Source organism: Zerene cesonia, chromosome 6, assembly GCF_012273895.1.
Source record: "Zerene cesonia ecotype Mississippi chromosome 6, Zerene_cesonia_1.1, whole genome shotgun sequence".
Lineage (NCBI taxonomy): Eukaryota > Metazoa > Arthropoda > Insecta > Lepidoptera > Pieridae > Zerene > Zerene cesonia.
In genome coordinates this window covers 5217854-5240331 of record NC_052107.1, presented here as the reverse complement: position 1 = coordinate 5240331, position 22478 = coordinate 5217854, and the positions used below count along the sequence as shown (strand labels likewise).

General features: G+C 32.4%; 3 protein-coding genes across 5 annotated transcripts; 1 reads left to right on the top strand and 2 right to left on the bottom strand.

Moving 5' to 3' along the window:
- Positions 1 to 3767: 3767 nt before the first annotated feature.
- LOC119840418 lies at positions 3768 to 5905 on the bottom strand. The gene is made up of 3 exons (XM_038367018.1): positions 5423 to 5905; positions 4833 to 5169; positions 3768 to 3955 (listed from the first exon to the last, which is right to left on the bottom strand). Exons 1-3 carry the CDS (start codon positions 5643 to 5645, stop codon positions 3805 to 3807), a joined length of 711 nt encoding a protein of 236 aa, XP_038222946.1. The 5' UTR covers positions 5646 to 5905; the 3' UTR covers positions 3768 to 3804.
- Positions 5906 to 7381: 1476 nt separating this feature from the next.
- Positions 7382 to 19940, top strand: LOC119840377 (set1/Ash2 histone methyltransferase complex subunit ASH2). Of its 3 annotated transcripts, XM_038366968.1 has the most exons (10): positions 7382 to 7693; positions 7784 to 7962; positions 8183 to 8330; positions 8547 to 8743; positions 15101 to 15312; positions 15789 to 15966; positions 16915 to 17071; positions 17420 to 17543; positions 17841 to 18095; positions 18578 to 19940. In XM_038366968.1, exons 1-10 carry the CDS (start codon positions 7557 to 7559, stop codon positions 18680 to 18682), a joined length of 1692 nt encoding a protein of 563 aa, XP_038222896.1. In that variant the 5' UTR covers positions 7382 to 7556; the 3' UTR covers positions 18683 to 19940. The 3 variants fall into 3 exon arrangements, with proteins under 3 accessions (XP_038222896.1, XP_038222898.1, XP_038222899.1); XM_038366970.1 differs by lacking the exons at positions 7382 to 7693; positions 7784 to 7962; positions 8183 to 8330; positions 8547 to 8743 and adding an exon at positions 11334 to 11489 and having other exon boundaries at positions 18578 to 19937; XM_038366971.1 differs by lacking the exons at positions 7382 to 7693; positions 7784 to 7962; positions 8183 to 8330; positions 8547 to 8743 and adding an exon at positions 11767 to 11788 and having other exon boundaries at positions 18578 to 19937.
- Positions 19941 to 20075: 135 nt separating this feature from the next.
- Positions 20076 to 21700, bottom strand: LOC119840378 (bolA-like protein DDB_G0274169). Its single transcript, XM_038366972.1, has 3 exons — positions 21447 to 21700; positions 21158 to 21369; positions 20076 to 20292 (listed from the first exon to the last, which is right to left on the bottom strand). Exons 1-3 carry the CDS (start codon positions 21466 to 21468, stop codon positions 20143 to 20145), a joined length of 384 nt encoding a protein of 127 aa, XP_038222900.1. The 5' UTR covers positions 21469 to 21700; the 3' UTR covers positions 20076 to 20142.
- Between the last annotated feature and the right edge of the window lie 778 nt (positions 21701 to 22478).

Below are 22478 nucleotides of genomic sequence, written 5' to 3'. Positions count from 1 at the left end.
TCCTATAAAGTTAAATCGCGTAATTGTTGGGACCTGAATGACTCAGAAACTAGTTGATTTAGTATATCATTCTTATTATATCAACTTCGAACTTTGGATTAAACTATTAGTCTAAACACTATTGCACTAAACTAAAAAATCAGAGTTTAATCTTGATAATTATTAACCAAATTCAATAAATACAAAACGGAGGTTATATACCTATTCAATTATGACTGTGGCTAATCTGAGATCTAATATTACCAATTATTATTCTGTATTATTTACTAGTTACTAGCTACGTCTTAATGGTAATATTATGTCTCTTTATTCTCTCTATTATAAAACTGTTGTTTTAACCCGACGTTTCTGTGCATTTAATATTTTTGAAAAGAATAATTGCTATACAAATTGGACGTTTTATAGACCCCAAAAGTGAGTAATTTTATTTTCTGTTTGTTTGTATATGCGACTGTCTCGTAAAAACTGCTGGGCAGCTTTGAATAGAAAATTATACGGTGATAAACCAATACTAGGTTGAAAATAGAGGCTACATTTTATTTGAAAAAAATATCGACATCGTATCCAGTATCCATACACATAGCTAACCGGGAGATAAAAAAATATTATCGGGAATGCGCAATTAAATAAAGTGTCATTGGAAAGATCTTTCTTAAATGAAACAGAGGTTTCTAAAGTTTTTTGCTAGAATAAACAGTTGACGAGATATACCAATCTAAAGAGTCGCAAGAATGTCACATTATCATACAAAATTATGTAGTCCACGCGAGCGAAGCTGCGGACGGAAAACTAGTAATCTTGTCAATGTGTTATGCTCGAACTCACCAACTGTTCAAATAACGTTCTTAAAATAAAAACAATACTATCTATTTATATTTTAAAGCATTTCAAACTTCGCGAGAATGGTTATCGTGTAAGCATGTATGAGATCATGAAAATGCGGTAGTTTCAATAGGTATGGACAAGCAGGTTTTTGCTAGCAAATATGTACAAGATACAACTTACAAGTTAGCCACAAGAAAAATCTGTGTCTTATTTTTTCTTTTTATGAACGCAACATCTTGTTCCAAAATAATTTTACGACGTCGTGTAGATCTAACGTCCTCTTGTTTGCAAAACATAATAAAATAAAATAAACAAAACTTTAATATCTATTTATAAAATTTATGAGTAGGTATGGTGCATTGGGGCATTTGTGGATGTGAGATAATTTCAGAAATTTGTGATCTACTATTTGGTCGTTTTATTGTACTTAAGTATGAGGCTGCTATTATAATTATATGTTATCTAAGCGATTATCCTACTAATATTATAAATGCGAAAGTTTGTAAGGATGAATGTATGTGTATGTGCATGTTTGTTAATCTTTCATGCAAAAACTACGGAACTAATTACAATGAAAAATGGTACGTAGATAGATGCGACAACTGGAATATAGGCAACTTTTTATCCCGATATTCCTACAGGATACAGACTTACGCGGTTGAAACCGCGGGGCGCAACTGGTAGCATATATTTTAAAACAATCACTAGCTACTTTCGTACTAATGTGACTATTTCTTTACCTCCGTTATTGGCAATTATCCCATATCACTTTAAAAGTATATTTTAATTATAGCAGAAAAACGGAAAAATACGTATACACATAGTGACATTTTGTGTAGGTACCTGTTTCTTTATATCTGGCAGATTTAACTTAAAAAACCGTCCAACGTACGTATTATATCTGTCGTACGGAATACTGGTGTGGTCTTTAATATACCTAAGTAGAAATCATGATAGTTTTATTTATAACATTATCTAGAAAATGTCATACAGATTCATAACTTATAAGCATTATCTAATAATAACAATTCATACAGTGTTTATTACTTACACTTACAGTGAACGTCATTTCCTCGCCTTTTCGTTCATAACATAAAGCTGTAGTTTGTTTGGTTAAATGCGCTAATCTCAGGAACTACTGGTTCTTAGTCAAGTATTCTGTTTACCGACTTTTCAAAACGAAAATGTTCGACGAGATTCTATGGCCGTCCGTATGTGTATTTTTTTTTGTACATGCTAATCGGTTTAAGAGATCTTTGTCTAGTTAAAAAATGTACTCTTATATTATCATCAAGAAATCGATGAAAAACCAACTAATTCACAGGAAAATTTTAAAAGTAAATTTTGACATACTTTCCAGTTTACAATTAAATTTAACTTTCGATTACCTTAAGTTACGTATGTATGTATATATGTAACTTTATCTAAATTTTATAACTGGTATTACTGAACTGATATGACTCCATCAGTAGGTTGAAAATGGAATTCCACAACGGCGAAGAGCAAAGATACGAAACTTTGTATATGGATTAAACGGTAATATGGCCTAATATCAACTCTTTCGTAACATTTCTTCTGCACCCAGGTGTGACACCCCATGAGTTCCACTCTCGCCTCTCTTCAACAGTGTACAGTAGACACGAAATTGTGTAAATTGATTGAATATTTTTTTATATTATTAATTTTTCTCTCTTGCTCTATAATGTCTATTACTATATATATTATAATCTAATCCGATTATTTGAAATTTCACCGCCATCCAATAAAAACCTTAAGCGCCGCCATAATTCAAATCTTATGTTAAAATGATTCAACATCAATATAGTTAATTGTACTATGTGTTGACATAATTATAAGTTGTGTTGGCATAGTATTATAATATACAATAATGCTCGAGTTAATGTAAGGACGTAAGGTGGTACGCAATATTTTACGCCAACTTTGTACTTTGACCTTTTTTACATTGTCTCATGACGTAGCCATTAATATACTAAGTATCGTGTTTAAACATTGGTATCATTGAGATCATTTAGGTCATAAAAAACTATTGTTAGCATATTACAATATTTTCACACGCGTTTGTTTCCGATAATGAATCTAATTTAATATCTAGTACTGACTTATAACTGACCTTATGAATTCCCTTATTAAGAAAAATTATGTGTTTACCACACTAAATGGTGCCTCAAGCTTTTGCTGCCAACAAACAATATAAAGAATAATTTTTGATGGGTGATTAAAGTGAAGGCTGAAATCGACACTGTATTGGTGTCTGATACTCGACTGACTATAAAATAAAAATTTTAAATAACAAAACAAACGACAATAAATAAACTATTCACTAAAGACAAGAGCTCTGATCTTTACGAGTCTCTTATCATAAAATTTAATGCGTAAAACATATAATTGATGTACAGGTAAGAGAGGTAAAGGTTGTATTACGGTGGATGAGGCGGGAGGAATTTAGATATCCATTTTCATTGAATTTGGGCACACCATAACATTTCAAGAAATTCCTAATCTATGATATTTCAACAAGTTCTATTGAAATGTAAAAATGTATTTGATGCTACAAGAAATGCTTGGTACATGGATGTTGCTGGTCGAACAAACACAAAGTATTTATAAAGCATTGAAACCAAACCTACATTTTAGTCTATAGAAATACTTTCAAATTCATATAATTCATATTATATGGAAAATAGTGCAATCCTACAATATAAAGCAATCAAGTGAATAAAATGCAATTGCAAAACATTTACTTTCATCATAATAATTTATCTATTAATAGATATTTACAGCATCCTGTCCAGTCTTATAGCTTTTGCGATCTTAGCAGATGGCATGTTTTCCATTCACATGAAATGAGATTTTCTATTAACTGACAAATGAAGTCCTTTAAGACTATGATATGAATTAATATTTAAAAATAATTTTGTAACAAAATTATTTAATAAACTTATAATTTGGACAATAAATCTAATTGCTTTCTATAATATCTTTATACTGCTTGATCCTCTGCTCTGTCTCTTGTATATTTTCTTTTAAATCTTTATGCACTTCACTATATGCCTTTATAGACTGATTTGTTTCTGTGAAGATATTCTGTAAGATTTGTAGATGTAGTATTCTGAAATAAAAAATAAATATCAAATCCTACTAATATTATAAGTTTGTAAGGATGTGTGTGTGTGTTTGTTGCTCTTTCATGGAAGGACTACTGAACCGATTGCAATGAAATTTGGTACGTAGATAGCTGGACAAGTGGAATAACATATAGGCTACTTTTTATCCCGATATTCCTACGGGATACGGATTTACGCGGGTGAAACCGCGGGGAGCAGCTAGTAAAATATAAAAAAATAATAAGTAAATCTTCTAATCACTTCCGTAATAACTTTTTTCTCCACATCACAGGTTAAATAAACCAATATCCCAAAATATAGATCATGTATCTTTTAATTACATTCAAAAACTTCTAAAAGAAGCAATAAACTTTTGAGTAGTTTGTTATTATCTGTTCCAAGTTGTACAAATAATTAGAGGTTTGAGACCCAAGTATAAAACATCTATTGGTAAATCAATGATGCTTGAATCAATAGAGGAAAAACACGTGTGGTAACTGGAATATTCAAAAGTGTAGCAGTTTAGTGTAAAAGTTATATTTACTGAGCAACACTTTTCCAATAAGGTAAGTGCCCCCATATCACACACTATATGTTGAATCAGCCGTAACAATGCCAACAAATGTTAAAATGAGTATTCTAATATTCACCACAAAGAAACATGTGATTTTATTCTGTACATAATAATTTGGAACCCATATCACTTGGAAAATATGTGGCTTCCTAGTACTCAAATTTCTTTTTAACAATACAAACAAGCATTGTATTAAATTCCTTCTCTAACTGCTTGTTAGCTCAGTTTAGATAAATTAAATGATTTTTAAACTGGTACCATATATTTCTCTATTTTTATTGTGCAATATTAATTAACCACATATATACCTGGACTTCATTTCAAGTATTTTAGTCTTCAAAGTTAAGTGTTCTGTAGAGTTAGAGCTAAATGTAGACACATGTTGAAGTCTATGATTTAACCATTCCATCATCAAATCAACCTTTTCTCCCTCTTGTTCTTTCAATACATTCAATTTCTCGTCCAGACTTCTTTGTAATGTTTGTATTTCAGCTTTTCTTGAATTCCTAGCTCCCATTGACTGTTGTAGTTTTTCCAATTCAGCATTAAATTCAGGTAGCTTTGATTGAATTTTATGTAATATAGCATTGTTTAATTCTATTTGTTCATCAAAAGTAAGCTCTACTACAGATTGATTCATAAAACCTGAAAAATTAACATAAGATAAAACAATTATGTGCTAAAATAATTTCTGCACCACAGCTTCATTTTTGTTAAAATATCTGACTCTTTACGAATAAACTACTAAACCGATTTGGATGAAATTTAACAAAAATATAGTTTGAGACTTGATAAAGGACAGGAGCTTTTAGACACCTGTTTTTGTAGTGGCGGTACGGATTCCTTTGATGCGTGGGCTCAGCCGCGGGTAGAGAGCTACTAATATCATAATAAATACCTAAAACAGTTGCTGTACTTTCATCAGCAGTACTAAGTTTGTGAAGACTTGAATAATGAATTAGGTCACAATCGGCGATTATTCTATTAACTTTTCCAACGACTTTTGTAGACAATTGAGAGTTAGAGACGCTGCAAACTTCCTTGATTATTTCTAATAATATATTCTCTTGTCTTCCTTTGGTCTGAATCAACATATCTTCAGTGCTTGTAATAGAATCCATATTTTTATAAATTCTCAGGATGAACTGCGGTTTGTCTAAGAAGTAGCTATCCTAAGGATAAAATATCGACAAATTTATTATTATTGCAGTTTTTTTATAGATAAACGATGTGTATTTCAGAAAACAAACTCAAAGAAGTGTTGTTTTCATAGCCCTTAGAAAAAATATAAATATTCCAAATTTTTAAATTTGAAAATAAGCCACAGATTATAAACAAACGAACAATGCGACCGTTTTTCAACAATGTCTACAAACAACGTCAAGTCTTTTAGTCAAGACGATAGATTATAAACTGTGCACCAAAAAATATTTCTTTGATAGAATCAGATCTTCGTATAGAAGTGTTTCTATTGCCAACTCAACGACCAATTGACATGGGTACATATATTTAAAATAACATAGAAGAAGAGGTCAAATATTAAAGTAACGTAAAACATTACTTTCAGATCGATATTAAAAGACCATTTTCTTTTTTAATATCACATCATTATTTCATATATTTCTTTTTTTAGGGTTCCTTGATCAACATGGTTTTAGCCACTGAATATAATATGTTTAATATTCCGTGGTGTCAGCCAAAGACATTATATTACTAACTAAACTCAAGACTGGTGACACTGACGTAATAATCAGTCTGATTGAGAGGGCCCCCGGCGGTAATGTGTCTTTTTCTAATGATGTGACCATAGGAAAACAAAATATAGGACAACTTACATTAATTGAATTAATGGATGTAGTAATAAACGAAAACATAAGTTTAAACATTAGTTTATAGAAAATTTATTATCAATTTTTTTTTGTATTTTCTTGTGTTTGATTTTACGCGAGTATTATATATTTTGAAATTAAAAGCTTTTTAACGGATTTTAAACACGATTTATTCATTATATTATTAACCCGACGTTTCGAACACTTTACAGCGAGCGTGTCTCCCCGTGACCACGCTCGCTGTAAAGTGTTAAATAAATCACGTTTAAAATCCATTAAAAAGTTTTTAGTTGCAAATTTTTTTGTGACACCAGTCTCGAACATACATGTGCTACTCTTTTAATCTCTCCATAATACTCGGGTACCTCCAGAAGGAAAGCACCCGGACCAGAACATACAGATTTCATTCAAATTTCGTACACTTATCAAGAACCATCATTCATCCCATCATCCCATTGCTCAATACACGAAAAATATGGCACAAAGCGCCCCACGCTTTTTTCACAACAATACTAGTATTTAATTTTTTGTTTTATAGCATTGAAATGCTTTATAAATGAGACATTTTTGAAAGAATAGAAAAAATTTGATCACGAGGCAGGATTCGAACCTGCGTATCTTGCCTAACCGTAGCAACGCCTAGCCTCTCGGCCACCCGTGATCCAGGATCAATAAATAAATAATAAATCCAGGATCCAGGATCAAGATACGCAGGTTCGAATCCTGCCTCGTGATCAAATTTTTTCTATTCTTTCAAAAATGTCTCAACAATACTAGTATTTTTCATTCATTATTATTTTCAGTTTATATTAAAAATTATTCACAACAATATTAGTATTTTTCGTTCATTATTGTTTTCAGCTTATATTAAAAATTATTTTATAGTTTTTAGTTTGATGTGCTTGAAAAGCGTGTTTTTTAGTTTTTTTAAACTATATTTATTTAATTTAGCATGTGGCGGTTGACACATACAATTGTCATTTGTCAAGTTGTGACATAAACGCAATGAATTTGATGTTTGAAAGTGATTGAAGTTTTGCATCAGGGTACTTCTTACTTGTCGATTGATATAAGCATTTAATAAATAAATATACCTGACGCTCTCGGATCTCCGTAAATCTGTAATCTTAAAATATTGTTTGAAAAATTTGACATGAAATATTAATTGGATTAAAATCAGAGAGGGATAACTAAAATTCTGTAATGGCTTCTGTAAATGAAGGAGTTCAAATATCTAACGATGCCATGGACAATTCTCAAACATCAGAATCTCAAAAAGCGGGGGAAAATCTCGATAAAAACAAAAACAAAAATACTGATACTCAAGGAAATTGTTACTGGTATAACTCACATATTATGTAGTAGGATAAAGTACGTTACTCTGCCAGTTTGTTGTGTTCTTTTTTTAAAACATTGTAACCTCTTTTCAGCGGCAAAGACAGAAACTTGAATATAGTAGAACTTCTTTGTGCCTCTTGCAACAGGTGGTATCATGAATCTTGTATTGGATATCAGCTGGGTAAATTAGTCCCATTTATGTCAAATTATTTGTTTATATGCAAAAATTGTTCACCAACAGGATTGGAAACGTTTAAAAAGAACCAAGCTAGTAAGTAGAATTTAGAAGTAACTTTGAAAATAAAATATTGAAATGTTCAATAATTTATCTGTAAGTAATAGTTCTCATGCCCAGTGGAAACCTAAATGCCAGAAGCCTGAAATTATTATATTTTCTTCTGAGTGGTGATTCTGGTAGAAATCTGGTTACAGAAACATAATGGGCATTTACAATATAATATTTATAAATTATGATATATTTTATTTTATAGCTTTTCCACAAATGTGTCTTACTGCAATTGCAAATTTAAGACAAGAAAGCATTAAGGATGGAAGCAATAAGGCCCTGTTTAGTAAGGATAAAGAAATCATACCATATATTGATCAATATTGGGAAGCTATGACAACAATGCCAAGACGGTATAATTTGATTTATCAATATTTAAGAATTTATCAAACTTCTTTAGTCAATGGATTAAAAAAAATCTGTGTCATATTCCATTTTTAAAATATATAATTATATCTGTTTCAGTATAAATATTGAGATATGATTTAAAGTTCTTAATTTGTCCTGGTTGTTTTTTGTTGGTAATTAACATTCATAAGAATTTAGTTCTTATGTGAGCTTGTTTTCAGAGTTACACAATCTTGGTATGCAACAGTGCAGAGGGCACTCATAAAAGACATACAAGTGACATTCACCTATGAAGAGGACGCACATCAAGGCCCAATGTTTGGATTATTTAGCATGCAACTCACAAATATTAAGCCCAATTATGAAGCTATGATAAAGCAGGGCCAGTTAAAGGTGACTGACATGGGAATAGCTACGGGTAAGTGCTCAGAATATTTTTTTGACATTGTAATCATATTTCTGCCTTTCACATGTTGATACTTATTATATTAACAAAGTCTTTAAGTTGTCATATTGAATTTTCATAGGGACAAAAGATGACGATTAGTTTGGAAACTTAGCTAAATTTGAAACATAGTTGAGTATCTTTTCACTTTAAACAAAATCGGTGGCCCATTTCCTTTACCTCACCCTGCCCCATCCTTCTGCCAATTCCCTCTTTCTCATCGTCAATCTTTTTCTTATCCCTTTCCCCATGAAACGGGCAGCACATTTGCAGAGGCACTGACTCTGTGAATGTTCCTGTGCAGTGGTGATCGCTTACCATCAGTAGAACCACCAACTCAACAAAATTACCAGAGCAGTTTTGGAAACGTTAATTTATTTACTTTAACTAATTTGTATCTTGTTGCTTATACAACTTTGTGGGCAAAGACTTGTCGTGTAAAGCTAAAACTTAACAATGGGAAAGATACGTCTTCTTAGTGGGAAATTTTTGCCACATATGCATACTGATAAATTTAAAAGGCTCCAAAGTATTTATAAAATTGAAGATATTTTCTTCATAGTCATGTGCTCATGTTGTGCTTCACCCGTGATACATATTAAATATATTGGTGAAATAATTTATGATATTAGTCCCCAGTAGTTTTTGAAATTACCACATTGAAACAAATTCTCCATCTGTATATTATTAATATGCATGTGGATGCAACAATTTCTTTACCTAGTTATTGTATAATACTTAAAAATAAATATACATCTATTTGGTCAGTATTTTCTTTGATTACTGCATATCTATATAGTATGTTAGTGCTACAAGGATCAGAAAATCTGAGCCAGAACTGTATTTAACTTAACATTATTAATTAACTTATCAGGATGTTGAAAAATTGCATGAAATAGATAAAGCTTGGATTCTAATTAAAACAACTATCCTTTATCAAAAAATTTATTATGTATTTTTTTGTAATTTCAGTGTGTTTGTTACACAATTACAATATAACAATAGATTTATAGATATTGTGAAGATTTTTATTTCTTCAATCATACTTGATCTTACTTGAAATTTTTTTGCTTTGAGCGCAAACTCAGTATCTCTAGTGTTAATTCAGCGTGAACTTGACATTTTCAAATCGAATCCACGGTCAACCATTAATTAAATATTAATATTTTTTTTATGTGGGAGTCGAGCATGCTTTGGCACAAGTAGGGCCAGCCTACATCGGGGAAGTACCACACCCCCACTGCAAACCGGCGAAATAATAGCATGTTATTGTATTTCGTACGATGAATGGGGGAGCAGGATGCCGTTTCCAAATATTCCGTTTTTATATAATCTTTTTTAAATTCAGAATTATTTTAATGTTTTTCTTATTTGGGTAGAGTTATTGAATGTGTCCTAATATCTACAATAATACCTCCTGCATTAAAACAAGGTACCGATTGTGCATCATGTTATCATGTAACGCAAATTCGTAACAAGTACAAAATTCAAACATGCGCAAATATTTCTTATCACTTATCACAACAAACGTTGTAGAATTTTTTGACAGCAAAGAGATTATAATAGACAAAGTTGATATTTATAATTTTTTTGTATAAGTATTATCAATGTATTCAGTATTGATCTCTACATAAAGTTCCGAATCCAAAATATTTCGAACCGTTGCTTAGTATTATCTTAAAACCGGCTCAGCTTCAAATGTGTACACTTTACTTATGATAATCGTCCAATTTTCATCAGAACCACCAGTTCTGCTGACTGACTACTGATTTAAAAATTTTATGTCAATTAAGAGGGCTGAGTATAATAACAAACATTTTTTTTTTGGAAAAAGTAAGTTGTTTGACAATTCCTATTGTATAGATTATTTTTATACGTTATTTTTAAATTTACCTAATTTTTTTAATATTTTGATGATTTGCCTTTGCTCGGTTTTGCTTCGGCTTGACTTCGTCTTTCGGGAAAACCTGTGTATAAACGTTTAATCTCTTAAATTGTTACGGCAAGAAAAGTTAAATCGGCCAGATTTTTATTCCTACTTTTATCATAAATGCACTCTTCTTCACGCTTAAACCACTGCATCAATTACCAGGATATTTGTTACAAAGATAATTTTTATCCCGGAAATCCCACGGTAACGGGATCTTTATGGTAAAAACCCTGGGTCTGTCTATCTTTTCCTTTATTGACAAGGGTGCAGCCGCGCGCGGGAATCTAGTATGTCTATAGAGCGGCGTTTATATACCTGCCCTGACCCATTTCTGTGGAACTATAAATTCTGTTTTATTAGAAATAATGGGAATGTTTCAAACATTAAAATAATCACATTTTTTTATTGGATCATCGTATTAAGATTAATAATGATTGTCTGTTTATTTTGTAAAACATAACCAGGTTGTGTTTCTAATTAAAACGTTTGAAATATTAAGACGTAAGAGATGGCCACACGAACGAAATGGTAGCAAATATTAGTTCGTAAGTTACGCGAACATGTCGCATAAAATTCTAGACCAAGTATTGAATAATGACATTGTTCTGTATGCACTGCGGTGGTGTTTGTAAACACCGAATACACACAGGCGCGACACGTATAAGCTACGTTGCGAGTGTGGCTCTACTCCCACTTTAAACGCTCACATACGCGGCGTCGCGTCCAACGACGATATCTCCATCGATTCCACTTTATTATTTCCATATTAAACCTTGAACTTTATGGCTGGTGAGTTATATTTTTGTAAAATAAAACCATTAAAATTTTTACACCAGACGTAATAAGATGTACGTACGTGAATGGCCTTGAACGGATGTTTACTTTGCATGCTCGTATTATAATGTAGGTTTTTATAACAGTGGCATGGAAAAGCTATTGAGAGTATTGGAGTTCATTTAATTTGCATGATTGTAAATGTGATATGTATCTTTGTGTATGCTTAGGGCAGTAACTAGTTCCTTATCTTATCACTGTTTCGTAGTCGGTCGTCGAATTAATGTGATTACCGTTCCCGTTCGACATGGATAGTAAGTGTTTTATGATTATTTACACGCTTTTAAGTTATATATACATGAGTGATTTAGTTTACGGCTTCATAACAATATGTTACAGCTAAAACAAGAAACATAGGAGTTTATTATTATTACGATGATTTAGGATAATATTGTCGTTTATGGCGAATACTAACATAACTTATAGGTCATCCACAAATTGAGTTGAAAACTGAAGATAACAATCGTTGCGTAACATGTTTTCAATAGCGCTGACTTAATTAGCATTTTCTTGTGTTTATTAAATTAAAGGTAATTGTTAACGAGATGCCTAGTTGATTATATGTTTTCGTTGAGATATGTAAATGTAGATTGTATGAGAAATTTATTTGTGACCTACTTTTCTAATACATATGCGTAGCTTTTATATTTTTGTTGAGTTAGAATGTGATTAAGTAATACTTGATTTTCGGTGCATTAAATAAAAGTGTAATTTTTTATATCAAACATAAATATTTGGTTTACATAATTATCTATATAAATATTATGAGTCGCCAAATGAGTTGTTAAGCGTTAAAATCGAGAACGGATCGACCAACTCGGCAAATAGTTATTTTTTTTGTATGCGCAAGGAAGGTTCTTATGGAAATAAAGTACGTACTACGGATGAAGCCGGAGCGGACTGTTAGTATTAAACACTATCAATATCAATTAAATTCAGTAAAAATTTGCTCACACACTATATTAGGTAGTCAGTAGTACAAGCAAAGATATAGTTTAGTATAGTAAAGATCTAGAAAATTGCAAAGACAGTTTCATGTATCGGTGACGTAACAATACCTGCTTTCGCTAATATCCTACGTACTCTATAGTGACTAGTACCGAAATATTCAAAATATTTCGTTATCAGAATTTCAATTATTGTTTATTGACATAAAGTCCAGTAGTACAATTCTTAAATTCATGATATTGTCTTTATAAACTAATTTTAATATTAAAAATAGACTCCAATTTTGTTTATTTGTATAAACTGGATTAAATTATGCGACTCTTACTATTTGCATTTGCAGATGCTAATTATCGAACTCTGTATAAATTAAACATTGATCGGATACCATATTTTTGAAGGCAAATAAATATTGTTTTAGAAAGCAGCTACTGTGTAATTTAACTTACAACGAATTATTCGGTGTTATAAATACTATGTTTTAATCGTAAGCTTGAAAACTATACTACTAATATTATAAACGCGAAGGTTCGTAATTATGGAATATGAATGGATGAATGAACGTATAGATGTTTGTTACTCTCACGCGAAGACAGCTATCGTATCCGTATGCAATTTGGAATAGAGATAGATTATAATTGTATTGTGGATTAGAACATAGGCTAATTTTCCCAGGGAACCACGCGAGTGACGCCGTGGGTTACAGCTAGTTTAAAAATAATGCTGAAATCGTTTTCGTATTTTCATATATTTTCTAGTGCGTATTGTGTGGCAGAATCTGATTCGCTTAAAACTATTCACGTCGCTTTAATTGGTATGATCTGCCTTCATATAGCCTATTAAGCTCGGGTTTCCATGTAAAACGACGACCGCAACTTAGAGCAAAACGAAAAAGAACATTATATCAATACTTTCCATAGTCATTACAGTGACATTTCGTAGTAGACTGTTTTTAATACTAGGATATAATCATTTGAAGTGAATAAGGTTGTGGTCTGTTCGACAAACAGAAAGTATTAGGTGTTATGAGTATTACTCCGTGTTTGAATAAAACACTGTGTCGAGATGTTGACCGCAGCGCATGCGTGTCGTAGACAAGACGAAACTGAAACAACGTAACTTTAAATGCTATATTTATAAGCCACAATTTAATTGCACTATTTGCAGTGAGTTTATTATATTATGTATTTTATGGCTTTGTTCAGGGGTGCTACCGCCGTGCTTTTTTAAGATACATGTATTTTTTTATATTCTTTATAGTATTAAAATAAATAATAGTAATCCGGTGCGTGATATACCTTTAATCAGCAGACATTTTAAAAGACGACGACGAATCCGTAGCGTTAAACTAAATTTTAAATTTAGTTTGTATATAGTTAATAGTTATAATTTTTCCCATCTATTTCATTCATCCGATGGTGGATCAGGTGCGGATTGAAGAGAAGAAAACTACACAGTTTAACGTCGACAATAATTTAAATAAATGTTTCTGGTGTTATTTAAGTAATGTAAAGTGCATTTTAGCGACGCTATTTCTTATTGTGATATTTATTCTTCATTTTAAACATTGAAGGCTAGCATATAATTAAAATTTATTAACTTTAGATATGTTTTTTGTGAGATCTCAAAAAACATGTCAAATAGCGATTATCATTATTGGTCTAGTTATTCTCAAGAATTTATTTCACCGATAAGTTTAAGTCCAGTGTAACCTGCACACTCATTTAAAAGAAACTGGATTACTATAAAATAAGTCAGAGTTTGCATGTTTGCAAGCTGTACAACGGGTTTACGCGGCATACTCACAATTGACGTAAATTATACAGAGCTATCTTATGCCCACGACTTCGCGTTACTCGAAAGATAACGAAAATAATCTACTTTTCTCTATGACTTCTGCCACTGGTGGTATTGCATGGGACTTTACTGGATACAAAGTTTGTAATTCGACACCAATTTGTTTTTATATGGATCAAAAGTTTAGAGTTTTATATTTTTTCGAAGGATTCTTGTTGGTGAAAACCACACGAATGCTCTTGAGTTGTTTGAGTTTATCGTAAAGAAATAAACGCAGCGGAAGACTGCTTTATAATATGAAGGCATATTCATTTATTTATTACTAGCTGCACCCGGCAAACGCTGTTCTGCCTTACTCTTATCATTTAGAGGTATGAAAAATAGATGTTGGCTGATTCTCATAGATACCGGATAAGCACAAAAATTTTCATCAAAATCGGTCAAGCCGTTTCGGAGGAGTATGGCAACGAAAACTGTGACACGAGAATTTTATATATTAGATTATTGATAATAATAATTGCGCAAGTAGCTCTTTCAGTTAACGATTTTAAATATTATTGCTCGTAAAACAATGAAACAGTAGGAAATTTTGAACAAATATGTCCTTGACCTTGGGAACGGGCATAGACTACATTTAAACATGAATTTACCAATATACACGCTTGCAATACAAGGTCAAAGCCAAAACTCTAGAAATTGAAAATGATACGTTAATTTGTCATGGGAGGCCCGTATCCTTTTCCTTACCCCAAAGACTCAGCTCTGACAAAAAAAAATTAAAGGAAAAAAAATGAATAAAATATACAATTTAACTTAACTTTCAGTACCTTTAACGGGCAATGTAAAGGGCCGACAAGGCAAGCGGCGACCCGCAGTGGGAGCGGAGACGGGCGCGCCGGTCGGCAAGAAGGGAAGGTCGAGCGATCTTAGCTCTTTGAAACTACCCTCACACGGATACCCGACTGAGCATCCGTTTAACAAGGATGGGTATAGGTACATATTGGCTGAGCCGGACCCACACGCGCCGTTTAGACAGGTGAATTGGTAGACGTAATATATCGTTTATTATAACTGCTTAAATTGTTAGTAGCGGGATATTTATTGTTATATTGTCATCTTACAATAATAGTCTTGTAAATTAAATAGTTTATAAGTAATTTAATTCGTTACATTTGTCTGCGCTAGGCTACTAAGAAGCAAGTGTCTAATCATTGTTAATAATTGACTAATAATATAGGGTAGGTAGTATAGTAGGGTAGGTGTTAAGTAAATTTCAGCATACGCTATACTATTGTGCTATATAGGCCATAATGTATAATAAGGCAAGAACATATGCAGTACAGTGTGACCATGTCCATAACAATGTGTGGTGCGCGATATTATTATCTGTGAACTCTATATTCTTATACAATTGAACAAATCACTATATAAATTGTTTATATAATTTTTTTTATCAAAACATACCACAGGAGTGGTGGGTACCACTGATAAATAATACCCATACTATTGCAGGAGTTCGACGAAAGCAACGAGTGGAGCGGCAAGCCGATACCGGGCTGGCTGTACCGCTCGCTGTGCCCCGGCGGGGTGCTGCTCGCGCTGCACGACCGCGCGCCGCAGCTGAAGATAGCCGAGGACCGGCTGGCCGTGACCGGCGAGAAGGGCTATTGCATGGTGCGGGCGACGCACGGTATGTTTCCATATAAACTTTTTGCACTATAGTATTTTCTTGTGTTTGATTTTACGCGAGTATTATAGATTTAGAAATTAAAGACTTTTTAACGGATTTTAAATGCGATTTATTCATTATATTATTAACCCGACGGTTCGCACTTTTATAACGGGGGGACATTTCTCGACTAGGTATGATAGGCGAAAAGCGCTGATGGGTGTCATGAGGCTAATTATGATGAAAAATAAGTAGGTTCATGTGATTTTTTTTTTTTTAATTTTTTTTATAATTTCCATTTTTTTTCGTCATAGTTTCGGAATTTAAAATCGCCTACCACACCCTTGAAAAAATTACCACCTAAATTATTTTTGTTTGTATAATTGCTACTTCTTCTAATATATAAAATTCTCGTGTCACAGTTTTCGTTGCCATACTCCTCCGAAACGGCTTGACCGATTTTGATGAAATTTTATGTGCTTATCCGCTATCTATGAGAATCGGCCAACATCTATTTTTCATACCCCTAAATGATAATAGTAAGGCAGAACAGCGTTTGCCGGGTGCAGCTAGTAATATTATGAAAGTGACTTTGTCTGTGTGTTGATATTTTTTAAAACTTTTATTTTTATGCTTTTTTTTAACCTACTTACGCAATGGTAATTATCTGAGGTATTCGAAAACAAACACTGAATATTTACTTATCGAGATATACTAAAGTAATTATTTTGCGCATTAAAGTAATTTTCTGACGCATGTTACACGAGTGGTTAATATTTTTAACACAATTTAATGCCTTATTTTCTAAGTAATTGTGTAAAAGTCTGTATTATGTGGTGCAACTGAGACGCCCACAGCAGATTGGCGTGAAATTAGCATTGCTACTATGTATCGTTGGATGAGTTAGGGAACTCATCCAACGATATTCTAAGAAAGAGAAACGTGTATTGACCACTTGTGGCGCGGCAGGCGTGTCCCGCGGCTCGTGGTACTGGGAGGCGAGCGTGGAGGAGATGCCGGAGGGCGCCGCGAGCCGCGTGGGCTGGGGCCGGCGCTACGCCAACCTGCAGGCGCCGCTCGGCTACGACAAGTTCGGTTACTCGTGGCGCAGCCGCAAGGGCACCAGGTATCTGAATATTGAATTGCCGTTACGTTTTGCACTTATTCTACTATTTACTCTCTCATTAACAGTCGAGGTTAATAATCCATTTTCTGAGAAAAGGAGGATTGTTTTTATATTGGCAAGCAGATTAAGAGATCGATCGATCGTAGAGTGTTGAATAATCGAAAAGTGATGCATATCCCCTTATAGAAGATACACTGTTATTGTTTTTAGTAATTGTTTTTGAAAAATATACAGAGTAGATCCTCATTTACACACAAACATAAACAAATAAAAAATAATAGATACACTATTAATTTCGGGCGTAAGATGATCATGTTAAATAGTTATTGATCGTTTGTTTTTCCTTAGGTTTCACGAATCCCGCGGTAAGCACTACAGTCCGGGTTACGGCGAGGGCGACACTTTAGGTTTCCTTATCATCTTGCCGGATAGCCCTTCCACTAAATACACACCAAACACTTATAAGGATCGCGTAAGTACATAATTATACGAACTGAGCAATTTAGTGTACGGTATTTGACAGTGCTGAAAACATTTTAATTAATGAAATAATCTTTAAACAGTCTCAAATACCAGCTCGAGACGCTAGAGGTCTGCCAAGAAACTCAAAAACGACGATTATCTCGTAGACACAATATTCTAGAGCATGTAACAAATAAAATATAGATCGTTTCCCAAAACGGAATGCCCTCGTTAAATGGGCGACACTGTTCATCATCATTCATCAGTCAAAACATTTAACAGTCTCTGATGAATATTTGAATTGTAGCCGCTCGTGAAGTTCAAGAGCCACCTGTACTACGAGGACAAGGACAAGATCCAGGAATCACTCAACAATCTGAAGCCGCTATCCGGCAGCAAGATCTACTTCTTCAAGAACGGCGAGTGTCAAGGCGAAGCGTTTACGGACGTGTTCCAGGGCTGCTACTATCCGTCCGTCTCGCTGCACAAGAACTGCACAGTCAGCGTCAATTTTGGACCCAATTTCAAATTCTCACCGAACACTAAACATGCGTACCGTCCGGTGAGTCTGCATATTGAATATACATTAATGTTCAGGTGTTACTTGGATTATTGATGCTAATGTGTGATTGTCTGTTTGTGTTTCTTTCACATCGCATCATTTTTGTATCTTGACATAGGAGAATAGAGAGATAGTTGCTGAAAGGGTTTAGGGCTTGGACCATGCAGGTGGACAGCTGGTAATCTTGTTGATATTAAAGAGCTTAAAAAATTATGCCTCTCTTGTATAAAAAATCTGATTTATCCGCTTTGAGAAAGAAATTATGATGACATAAACATATTTCCATAAACCAAATGTATATAAATTAAAACGTTATTAGTAAAAAATAATATTTGTAATATAGATTTAATTATTCTCTCAGAAGCCTAGTTAAGTTGGCGAATTTGAATTCGTGAATATTTCTCTAATATTTTGGATTTATTCATGAGAATAATATGTACTGAGTACGATGCAAATAATAAAACAAATGTTTCTCATTTTAGATGTCAGAGAAAGCGGAAGAGGCTATATGCGAGCAGACAATGGCTGACTTGTTGTACTTGACTGAGAACGAGGGGAAACTACGATTGGATAGTTTTAATCTCTGATATAACTAACACCGTTGAACGGTGTATAAGACTTTGTGCAGTGAGCGTTGCGCATGTGAATTTATAGAATAAGGACATAATCTTAGTATAGTCACATACCTGACACAAATGAATATAAAAAAAATGTATGATGTTGAACGATTTTCCTTGCAAACTTCAAGTGTAAATTGACAAATACATTTATCTTTTGATATACTTGTGGAAAAAATGGTGTAAATAAGTTTACGTAAAATAAAAAGACATTTGTAATCTATACAGTCATTAATATTTGCATTTTACGACGTAGAAAGCATGCCCTTTTGGGTTTAGGCAGCCTTTGTACAACTAGTTTGTATATCATTGATACATTAGAGGAGATAAATTGCCGAGTACAAAATTAATTCATTTATCGAATCTAGTATAGCTTCATTCTAAACATAGTTTACTTCTTTTTTTCATTTATTGATCAATTATTGACATATACTCTTGACAAATATAAAAATATAATCTTTACACTAAAGTAAGTAGTCAAAAAAGGAAAGTATAGTATGGTTAGTTATGTATAAGCTTTCCTGTATAGTAAATATTAACTCTTTATAAGAGAAGTCTTTATAGGTCGAGTCCTGCTAATTTGATATCTAAACTATAATGCAACTGAAAGAATAAGCAGTTTTATAGTGTATACTATACTCCCGTTGAATTTAAGCAAAAATTTAAAAATTCTAGCTAATTTTAAGAATGTATAATACATTTCCACTAAAATATTGATATTATGTATAAATGCGAACAGTAAGATATAGTCCTATTAGAATTCCTACTTATTAAATAAATTGTTAAAAGGAAACAGTATTGATATATTTCAAAATGTGATGTAGTTTTCAGTATTGTACAAAATTTACCCTTTCAATTAGAACTCTTTGATATACTTTTGGTCTACTAGTAGTAGTTTCCCTTATCGATAAAATATTATGTTTTGTGTTGGTTTTGTACAGTCTTCTTTTGTTATGAATGAAGTTTGCTTGTGTTATGTATAAACATTTCAAACATAGCCTGTGAAGCAATATTCTTTGATAAACATAATGTAAACTAAATTAAGACAGAATTGCAGCCCACGGGGCTTTTCACACAGTCTAGTTCAATAGAAAGGCTGGTGCAAGTGAAATTTTAATATGTAGTAGCATTAGTAGTCTTTTAATAATCAAATAACAATTTTTATTTTTTTAACAGGACACCATGTACAATTTAATACATATATATTTTTCTTATTATTACAATTTCTTACCTTGTACTGATAAATACTTAAAAGATTGTGTCAAAATTGTTGTTTTACATAAAAATATTTTTTTTAACCAAATGTCTCAAATCTCCTTTTATTGAGATAAATAAAATCACAATAGTAAATAAAACAATTTGAAAGATTTAAAAATGTTTATTTTATTAAAGTTTAATAATAATTACTACATTTATTGCCTATTTACTGTTTATTTACCAAAACCACCTCTACAATTGGGGCTACTATCCACTATCTTGTCACTCTTATCCCATTGTTCCGGAGTCTTTGCTATGATTGATAAAGCATGGACTCCACTCTGCAATTCTTCTTTTAGAATATCATTGATGAGTCTATGTCTCTGGAATAAAAGAAGCTTACACAAATTCTCTTCAACAAAAGGAGTAATCATAAATATCTCTATAATACTACTGCATGTCATTTTGCAACCAATTTTGATATAAATATCTCTATTGTAATTTAATACAATATCTCTATTGTGCAATATAAAATGAAACATTATTACATCATTAGTAATAGCTATTCTTTCCAAATTAAAAGACCCATTACTGATAGGCCAGATGACTTACAATGAATGAAATAATTTTATATTCTAGTTAGTAGTGTAGAAATAAAAGAAAATGGAAGAGATGTGATATGTCTCATACATTCATAATTAGTAATCTATACATAGAATAAAACAGTAACTGTACCATTTCTATACATTTAATATTTTTCAAAAATTTTGTTGCCATGCAATAGGGTTTTATAAAGACCCAAAGCAAGTGTGAGTAAAAATTGTTCTGTTTTTTTGTTTGTATATGTGTCAATCACCATCCACCAATTGTTAAACCACTGTACAGATATTGACATTTTTAGATTACTTAGCTTAGTTACTTAGTATTAGAAAAAAAATTAGAGGTAGGGTTAAAAAAAATCACTAAAATGCTATACCTATTTGTCACCTTGCTTGTCATTAGATAGATCTTGGAAATTTCACTCCTATTCGTGCAGCCAGACTAATTTTTATGGGGACTTCATTGGTAAGTTGTTGATTTTATAGGGAGTAACTAAGACTATATTTTTATTGTAAATAAATCAGTCATCCACAAAAATATAGCTGGATCGATTTGGTTTCAATTAGAATAGTTTCTTGTTAATATTAAAATTAGAGGTATAAAGAGAGTAATGAACTATTATATACTATATGATGAGGCAGCCCTTACCTTTATAAGTGGTAGACCATCGAATTTGTCTGAGACAACAACCACTTTGAAATGTGTTTCCGAGTTTTTAGGTACATTGTGCATATAAGATTCATTGATTACTTCTAGATGCTTTGTTTGTAAAGCTGTTTCTAATTTAGTCTTGATTGTATTTGCGACCGCCCCACTCATAGTGGTCATTGTTCTTGTCACTAGAAAACTAATTAATCTACCTGTGTAAAAATAGGAGCGTTCAATAACATTTAATATAAACATTGTCTCCAAAATATAAAATAAGAGATAACCTTACCATGTGAAAAACTAAGCGACATAAATATGCCGTTTATTGCTCCGAAGCCTTATTAATAAAATATATGACACAGCGAGAACACCGCTATAGCATCTCTGAGAATATTTTTTGTCAATTGGTGTCTATTATTTAATTGAAAATTGGTGCCAAATTATTTCCAATATCCTATTTTGTTACACACAAGTAGAAAATAAGCGGCTATGAGCTAAATGCTAATGACAAAAATCAAAACACTATGTTTAAATTTCATTGTCAATGTCATAACCGGATTGATGAACTTTTTCCGATAAATTTCATGTATGGATTTGAATTTAAGATACGAGTCTTTTTGACCATCTTTAAAAATAATTATATATTTGAAATTACAAGAACTCGCTAGCGAAGGACGGATTTATAGGGACTGGGGCTGACAAGAATCCTTGACTTCACCGACCAGCTACCGTCTGCCTACAGGCTCCCTTTCCCTACCACCCATACTAGGCCACTGTAAAAACTCACGTGCAAATTTCTTAGCAATGCATAGTCTTTCATTTCTTTCTATTCGGAGATCCATCTGACATCACTCAATTGTTGATGGACAAATGAAAACTCGTATATTTACTCTACTCGTATAGCTAGTTGGAATTGGTAATATTTACCAAATACTGGGTAATTACTACTCACAGACAAATGTATCTCAGGAACTACATCCGATTTGAATAATTATTTCAGTGCTAGATAGCCCATTTATTGAGGAAGGCTATAGACTATATATGTACTTTAGTCTTTACTATATATGTACGTTAGTCCATGCTAATGTTATAAAGCCGATGAGTTTGTTTGTTTGTTTGTTTGTTTGAACGCACCAATATTCAATAAAATATACTTTCTATGAACAAGATTCTATGAAGATGTAACAAAAAAGAAAAGACTTTTTTATTTATACAGCTAAATATAGAACCTGCTTTATTTTGGTACCGCAAATCGATGTATTGGATTCTATTCACAATTAAACCTCTCTAAGTAATCGTTAGGTGCTCTTTGTAAGGTACC